The 9,648-nt window shown below is 25.6% G+C and overlaps 1 protein-coding gene across 1 annotated transcript; it reads right to left on the reverse strand.

Annotated features, from left to right (window-relative positions):
- Positions 1-1,145: 1,145 nt before the first annotated feature.
- On the reverse strand, positions 1,146-8,733 carry LOC122519222 (protein toll-like). Its single transcript, XM_043638556.1, has 13 exons — positions 8,668-8,733; positions 7,525-8,522; positions 7,157-7,451; positions 6,398-6,901; positions 6,074-6,307; positions 3,251-3,742; positions 2,914-3,112; positions 2,745-2,844; positions 2,370-2,679; positions 2,246-2,309; positions 1,631-2,109; positions 1,300-1,538; positions 1,146-1,209 (listed from the first exon to the last, which is right to left on the reverse strand). The coding sequence occupies exons 1-13, from the start codon at positions 8,731-8,733 to the stop codon at positions 1,146-1,148; spliced, it is 4,044 nt and encodes a 1,347-aa protein (XP_043494491.1).
- Between the last annotated feature and the right edge of the window lie 915 nt (positions 8,734-9,648).

Raw genomic sequence — 9,648 nt, forward strand, 5'->3', positions numbered from 1 at the left:
TTTTCAATTATTAGAATAGATTTACGTCAACTATTATAGCTATTCGTTTGTTAAAAATCGAATGGTTATAATATTGATTAACATCGTCAATGTTTACGAATGGTATTATTCAAAATAACATATTATTTGTTAAAACAATAATACTTTCGCAAATAAAATATATTATTTGTTTAAAAATTGTATAATTTTTGAAAATAAATATTTTATTTGTTCATAAAGCGATACGTTGGATAATAAAATATGTTATTCATTGAAAACATTTTTTAAAATAGTATCTCATAAACCTTTCATTTTAAAGAAATTTATATTAAAATTGAAAAAGATTTGCAATTTCTATATACAAATATTGTAAATTTTATTATTCTCTTATATAATAAAATATAAATTGTAAAATAAAATATAAAATATAAATATAAATTAAAATATAAAAAATATAATAAAATATAATATCTTATTTAATGAAATTTCATTTGATATTTAGAATACTATTTTATTTTAACTGTTAAGTATCTTCTATTAAAAATACTATTTTATATATTATTTTCAGAAATATGACTCAACATTTCCTGAATTATTTTATCTTTACATGACCTTTATATAAAAAGACTTTTCGTTTGTTCGTATTAGAAAAGTATATTGTAGTTTTATTTTCTTTTAAAATATATTAACAACCTTACAAACAAAATAATTGCACAATTATAAAAATATATATATAAATGTTTCTAATATTATTTATCCTTATATCATCAATTAAAATAGAAAGATATAATATATATAATAAATAAATAACTATAAATACGAGATAACAAATATACACGCAGAAAAGAACAATAAAATACATGAAATATAATCACACTCACCATTAACATAGCATAGTAACAATTAACAGATTTTACAAAGTTTTCATTCACTCGTAATATAATTTTTATCTTATTTCTTCAGTAAGATAAATGACAATATTAACAAATCACCGCTTTATATTGTTTCAGTTCATTTTCTAAAACAATAAGCTCGTAATTACAATGAACAAAAAAGAAATGTCTTCTGATAAAAATTACTATACTTTTCATGCATATTAAAAATACTTTCTTTTAATTCGAGGACCGACATGTGTTTTTTTTTTCTCTTTAAAAAAGAATATTACGCTATGGAATTGGTCTTCGTCTCAATATCGCTCCCATTCCATCTCGAATAGATATTCCGAAAATTCTTTTATGTACCCAAGGAAATAATAAAAGAAAAATTATAAGAATTACGATTGTCGGTGTTATATAATAATATATATTCAAAGTGTGATACTTTGGACATTTCAACATTTCCTCGGACATTTTATACATTGGTAGACCATCACATTCTAAATTTTCTAGATCTTTATACAAAAATCGTCTTCTTTTGATTAAATAAATTAACTCTCTTATACTGCAATCACATGTAAATGGATTTCCCCTTAAAGTGAATTCATCTAAAACTCTAGAATAGATGTAGCTGAATTCGTTCAATTTAAATTCTGATATATCATTATTATGCAATTCTAATACCTAAAAACAAAAATAAAAAAACGAAAAGAAAAAATTGTCAAATATTTCCAATAAATGAATTTAAAAATAATAAGAGATAAGAAATAACGTACTTTGAGAGTTTCTGGTAATCCATGAATCGTAATTTTAGTAATATCGTTATTAGATAACAGTAATCCAGTTACGTTCATTGCTTCTAAAACTCGAACCGATGGTATCTCGGTTAAAAAATTTCCGGTGAGATTTACTATTAAAGTATATCCTTCTATAAGTTTCACTTTTGTTTGATCGATCAAGAATTTAGACATTTTTCTATACGAGCAATCTAAAATGCGAGTGTTGTCATACAATCTTACTTTACAATCGCAACCAGTTTGACAATTTTTACTAATGTTGAAATATTCGTCTTCGGGACACGCATAGGTGAATGAATCCTGGTATTTAATTATAGGTCCCTTACTTCCATCAGGATTAATACACGATAAATTTCCCAATGTAAAGTTAAAATAACGGACATAAAAATTTGGCAATTTATTGTCACGGAAACGCAAAAGATCGTACAACTGACAATCGCATAATATAGGATTATGATCTATATGAATCAGAATGTTATGAAACTTGCTAAAATATTTATCCACTTTCTCCTCGTTGTCGAAGAAAATATTTGCTATTTTATTATATGTGAGATCGATTAGAAAATTGGGTGATGGAATTAGTAAGTGACTCACCTGTAAACAAAAAAATATCCAAATTGAAAAGATTATCGAAGTAAAGATATTTCTTTTCTTTTTCCTAAATTATTTCGTAATAATTTATTAAAATTATGTTTGGATAATAAAATTAGATATTTACCTTTACGGTTCTTATTTTGTTGTGACTCAAATTTAATAATCTTAAGTAATGTTCACTTTCCGACCAATCGCGAAAGAGAAATTCTATATCGTTGTACGATAAGTGCAATTCTTCGAGAAATAGATTGCGACGAAATGGATGCCTTTTATTATTACAGTAACAAACGGGACGGTCAAATATAAGCTTATTATGAGTAAAATCAGCAATCTTTAGAAGTTGCAATGAATTTAAGGCCGTTTCTTCGATGTATGATATTTCATTTCTTTCCATATTTAGTTCAGTCAAAAATGTTAATCCGGCAAATAGATCTCTAAAAAAAATATTGAAAAGGAATTGAATATAAATATTTTTTCTGTAAATGGTAGAATAATGTACCTTGATATATTCGCAATATCATTTCTGGACAAGTTGAGTTTCTCCAAATTGATCATATCTTGAAAAATTTTATCAGGAAGTGTTCTAATTCTATTGTCACCTAATGAAAGTTTTTCAATATTTCGTAGACCTTTGAAGATATTTTCAGGTAAGGTAAGAAAAAAATTACCATCCAAGTTGATATATTTCAATGACCTTGAATAATAGAAAATATTTTCCGGTAATATTTGAAGTCCATTATTGTTCAAATAAACTTCTTCGAGATTTTCTAAATTTTTGAAAATATCCTCTGGCAGAGTATACAAAAATCTGTCATTATTGTGCAAGCGTAATTGGCGCAATTTTATATTTTCAGTTAACAATGTTGGCTCGACATAGAAGAAATTATTGAAAGAAATATCAAGCGTTTCTAATTTTTTTAATTCATTGAAAATATTTTCCGGCAATGCTCTTAACTCATTTCTTCTTAAGTTTAAACTTTTTAACAATATTAGGTTTTTAAATACATCAGGTTGGAGTTCTTTTAATTTATTTCCCATAAGATTCAGAAATTCTAGATTGTCAAGTTCATAAAGTATTTTAATATCTTTCGATCCTAATCCATTTCCAGATAATTCTAATCGCTTAATATTCTTGGTATAATCGAAAATATCGTCGGGAAATTTAAGTCTATTATCAGACAAATCGATCCACTCCAAATTTGTAAAATTTTCGAAAAAGTCACTATTTAAATAAGTTAAACCGTTACCAGATAATACTAATTGTTTCACATTTGAGAATCCTCGAAGATGCGATCTGTATAAATTTCTGTAAAGAATTTCATTAGAGTGAAATATGAGGGCTTCTGTTTCTTCCACTCCTAATTTTGTGACCACATCTTTTAAGCTAATTTCGTTTGATATTCCGCAATTTTTAAACTTCACCGTTTTGACCATATTACTGGATAGTTTGCTCGTAAAATTCAAATCATTCCATCTTTTCCAATTTATACAATTAATCTGCGAAAATTATCATTTTATTTTATTTAAAAAAATAAAAGAAAAATAAGTAGTTTATTTATTAAACGACATACAAAGATGATATGTCCAGAATTAAATTTTTATTTAAACATATTTTTTTTGCAACATAATAATAAATATTAAATGTTAAAGTTCTGTTAAAATTAAATAGCAAAATAATATTTTATCATATAAAAAAGAGCTAACGTGTATATACCTGCAAGTGTTCTCCTAATTTAACGTTGACGATGAACTTCGTAATATTATTAACATTGCAAACAATATTTCGATGTTTTAAACTTATTGACAAGCATTTACAATCGGGATTTTCCAAGCATGAAGAAACATTGCAGTTGATCGTTGTGAAGGTAAGAAAAAATATCACTAAGATTAAAATACTCATTGCTTATTAACTGTTATCCGTAAGAGACAAAAACGAAGAAGAAACAGATTTAACAATAATATTAACGACAATATTACTAATTAAAAGACAAGTAACGTATTTCTGTTTCACTCGATTCAAAATGTTAGGTCAAAGTAAAGATTTTGCACACACGTTGTTACTTATCTATTAACAGGAAGAATAATAGAACTATGAAAGTAATTTATATATACGTAAATTGAAGTAAGTTTGTGAAAACCAAGATTAACGACCCTACGTGTTTGCTGATATCCTTTCATGATTTGTTCGCAGACTATAAATAGATTATTGTATTGTATTGTATATTGTATGTATCGTTCGGCTACCATGAACGTTATAGTATATAAATAAATATATCTGATGAGTAACTTTTCTGAATCGATCGAAATATCATGAAAGAACTCGAATACCCGTACAGATAAATTATTATTATTATAATATATTTATACATACACAATTAAAAACTCTAATTGTCAAACATGTATCTTATTCTTTAATCGTTGAAAAAGGATGAAGAAAATATTTAAAATAAAAGAAAATTTGCGTATTTTAATAATAAGTAATAATTTATTATATTTCAACCATTATAAAATGAATAATTTTTAATGGAACAAAAAGACAACAACAGAATTAATATCTTCTTTACAATATAAATGAGTTTTTAATTTTTAGTATGAATTATGTAAACTATTATAGCTTTCTAATTGTTAAAAATTGAGCTTATTGTGCAATGAATCCTAAGAAAATATGGAAGTTAAAATTCAGGAATGGTCTTTCTTTAATGTTTCATAAATATTTTCTATTATGTCATAAATGTATTTTCATGAATAACATTTATTTGTTCAAGAAATGATACTTCCGAAAATAATACATTTTATTTATTCAGAGAACAATACTATTAAAGATAACATATTTTATTTGTTCGAAAAATTATACTTTTGAAAATAAAATATATTATTTGTTAAAAAATTCTGCATTTTTTGAAAATAAATATTTTATTTGTTCAAAAAGTGATATTTTTGAAAATGAAATATGTTATTACTTATAGAAATTGTTTAAAATAGTATTTCATAGGCGTTTAATTGTAAAGAAACTTGTATTAAAATTTCAAACATTTTAGCAACCTTTTATAATATACAAATATTATTAATTTTAATATTCATTTGTTTGAAAAAAAAAAACGTAATATTTAACTCAACGAGAAGTTTCATTTTATATTTCAAATACTATTTTATTTGAATTCTAAAGTATCGCCTCTTTTAAAAATATTATTTAATATATTATTTTCAGAAATATTGCCTAGCCCTTCCTGAATTTTTTTTTTTTTTACTTCCTTTTTATACTTTCTTTATTTCCTTCTTCGTTTATTCGTATAGTAAAAATATTTTAGTAAGCCTTTTTAAAAGATATTACCTAAACTAGTAAAAAAATAATTATAAAATTATAGAAATTGTATACAAATGTTTCTACTGTCGTTTATCATAACATAGTCAATACGAATATAAAAATATAATATATATGATAAATAAATAACTATAAATATGAAATAACAAATGTACAAGCAAAAAAGAATTATAAAATATATGAAATTAAATGACACTTTTCTTAGTATGTTTTCTAAAATGATATACTCGTGATTGCAATGAACAAAAAAGAAATGTTTTCCTATAAAAATGACTGTACTTTTAATGCATATTAAAATGACTTTTCTTTAAATTCCTTACCCTACATATGTTTTGTTTTTATCTAGAAAAAACCACCTCGTATAAATCGAACCCTCTTCTCATTCTACGTGGAAGTAATACCAAAAGATATTTCTTATAATACCATATTATTATTATTATAAAAAGAATTCCAAACACTGTCAGAATAACATATATTACAATCATATATGGTTTCGTTGAACATACTAATTGTTCATTGGTCATCTGATACAAAGGAAGATCCACGTCCTTACATTTCAAATTATCTAGATCGTTATAATCAAATCGCTTCGTTTGAACGAAATAAAGTAAGAATCTAGTATCGCAATCACATTTAATTGGATTACCACTTAAAGTGAATACTTTTAAAGATCTAGAATACACGTAGGCTAGTACTTTGATTTCAATTTCTGATATTTTGTTATTATGCAGTTCTAATATCTGCAAACGAAAGAGAAGAAAAAAAAAAATTATTTGTCAAAATAACTTCAATAAATGAATTTTAAAATAATAAGATAAAAAATAATGTACCGTGAGAGTATCTGGTAATTTGTCAATCGTTATTTGAGAAATTTGATTGTTAGATAACAATAAACCAGTTATGTTTATTGGTTTTAAGGATTTAAACGATGGTATCTCCGTTAAAAAATTTCCAGTTAGATTCAATATTAAAGGATAGTTCTGTTCGAAGTCAACCATTGTTTCGTTGAGAACAAATTTATTCATATTATTATTCGAGCAATCTAAAATACGAGTCATGTCTGACGGTCTTACGGAACAAGTACAATCATTTTGACATTTTCTTTTAATATTAAAGTATTCGTGCTCGTTACATTTATACGTGGTTGAATTTAGATTTCTAATTAATGGCCCTGTCATTCCATTAGTATGAATACACGATAAATTCTTCAAGGTAAAATGAAAATAATTGTAATTGAAACTTGATATCTTATTTTCACGATAACGCAAGAGATCGTACAACTGACAATCGCATGATATTGGATTACGATCGACGATAACGTCGATGTCATGTTTCTTGGTAAAATAATTTCTCAATTTTTTACCAATAATAAACAAAATATTTGTTATTTTATTGAAGGTTAGATCGATTTTTAGCCTGTCCGACGGGATTAATAAATTATTCGTCTATAAAAAAGAAAGAAAAATAAAAAAAAAACACAAACCAAATGTAAAAGATTATTGAAGTAAAAGATATTTCTTTTCTATTTTCATCTTATTTCGTAATAGTTTATTACAATTATGTTTGAATAATAAAAATTAGATATTTACCGATACGGTTCTTATTTTGTTGTGACTCAAATCTAATAATCTTAAGTAATGTCCATGTTTCGACCAATCGGAAATGAAAAATTCTATATCGTTGTAGGATAAGTGCAATTCTTCGAGAAATAGATTATAACGAAGCGAACACCATTTTGTAGAATTGTCTATTATTAGAAGATTATTAGAAAACTTGGCAATCCTTAGATTTAACAATGATTTCAATGCCTTTTCCGGGATGTGCATTAGATGATTACTTTCCATGTTTAGTTCAGTCAAAAATGTCAAATCGTCAAGTAAATCTCTACAAAAATATTCACATTTTAATTGGTATAGAATAAACAAAATGTTTTTCTATAAATAATAGAATAATTTACCTTGTTATATAAACAATATCATTCTTGGACAAGTCGAGTTTGTCCAAATTTACGATATCTTTGAAGATTTTTCTAGGAAGTGTTTTAATCATATTGTTACTTATTGAAAGCACTTCCAAATTTCGTATACCTTGGAAGATATTTTGTGGTAACGTTTTAAGATAATTAGAATTCAAGTTGATATATTTCAACGACGTTGAATTCCAAAAAAGATTTGTTGGTAATTTTGTAAGCCCATTATTGTTCAAATAAACTTCTTCGAGTTTAGTTAAATTAGACAAAAGATAATCTGGCAGAGTGTACAAATCTAGTTTGTTATGGTGAAAGAATAGTTGACGCAATACTTTGTTGTGATCAAACAATTTTGATTGAATATAGGTGAATTTATTGAAAGAAATATCAAGTGTTTCCAATTTTTCTAATTCTTCGAAAATTTTTTCCGGCAACTCCGATAACTCATTTTGTCTTAGGTTTAAAGTTTTTAACGGTACTAGATTTACAAATATTTCAGCTGGAAGTTCTTTTAATTCATTTTCCATAAGATTCAGAAATTCTAGATTCTTTAGATCGTAAAATATTCCAGCAATGATCGATTTTAATCCATTTCTAGATAATTCTAATCGCTTAACATTTGGAGTTAAATCGAAAATATCGATGGGTAATATAAGTCTGTTATCGGATAGATCAATCCATTCCAATTCGGTAAGATCATCAAAAAAATCACTTGAAATAAAAGTCATACCGTTACCAGCTAAAACTAATTTTGTCACATTTGGGAACCCTCTAAGATGCTCTTCTTTTAAATTGTCGTAAAGGAATTTAGAAGATTGAAATATGAGGGTTTCTGTTTTTTCTACTCCTAATCTTTCGACCACATTTTTTAAACTAATTTTATTTGATACTCCGCAATGTTTAAACTCCACCGAATTAATTATCTTCCCAGGTAGTTTGCTCGTGAAATTAAAATCTTCCCATCCTTTCCAATTTGTACAAACAATCTGTTGATTTATCATTAAATATTATTTATCATTTATTTATTTAATTCCAGACTTTTTTAATAAAAAAAAAAAAAATACTTATCGAAAGATAAGTTTTGTCACAATTAAATTGACTTAAATGAAAAAAAAACTATTCTGTATATACCTGCAAGTAATCCCTTGATTTAACGTAGATGGTGTACTTTGTACTATTATGAACATTGCAAATCATTTTTATCGCATTTTCACTCATTGAAATGCATTTACAACTTGGGTTTTCCACGCATGAAGGAGCATTACAATTGATCGTTGTGAAGGTAAGAAAAAATATCACTAAGATTATGATACTCATTGTTTTTTAACGGTCCACTTTAGACAAAAACAAAAAAGAAACAAATTTGATGTTATTCGCGACTATTTAAATTTTGAAACGCATCACTGTTGGATCGAAGAAGAAATTCAAAAGTTAAACTAATTGTATTTTACAATATATACGAATTAAAAGACAAGTAACGTATTTTTGTTTCACTCGATTTAAAATGTTAGGTTAAAGTAACGATCTTGTACACACGTTGTTACTTATCTGTTAACAGATAGAATAACAGAGCTATGAAAATAATTTAAGCATATGTAAATTGAAGTAAGTTCGAAAAAACCTAGGTTAACGACCCTACGTGTTTGCAGATATCCTTTTTTGATTCGCTCGTGGCCTATAAATAGTTTATTGTTTGAAAAGTAAATATTTTTCGATCAGAAAGTACGAGATAGTATACAAACTGAAGGTAATAGTTTTCTTGATATAAAATTAAGAAAGAAGCAGAGGAATTATCGTTTGAAAGATAAGAAACTGAAGTATTTTTATCGAATCTAATTATTTATTGTACTGCAACAGTTATAAAAATGCATAATTTTTAATGGGCCAATAACCACAGAATTAATATTCTCTTTACAATGCATACAAATTTCTAATTAATAGTATCAGTTCCGACTAGTTCAGACAAATTCTTTTTCGACACGTAAACGTATTACTTGCGAATAGATGAAACTCTTCGGGTGGGGGGCCTAAGAGTTAGATTTTTTAGAAAAACGTTCTCAGTTAAATAATTTTCTTTCGTTTCATTTTTTTCGGATGTGAATACTTCAGAAT

Source organism: Polistes fuscatus, unplaced genomic scaffold (genome assembly GCF_010416935.1).
Source record: "Polistes fuscatus isolate 324 unplaced genomic scaffold, CU_Pfus_HIC Scaffold3, whole genome shotgun sequence".
NCBI classification, from domain to species: Eukaryota; Metazoa; Arthropoda; class Insecta; order Hymenoptera; family Vespidae; genus Polistes; species Polistes fuscatus.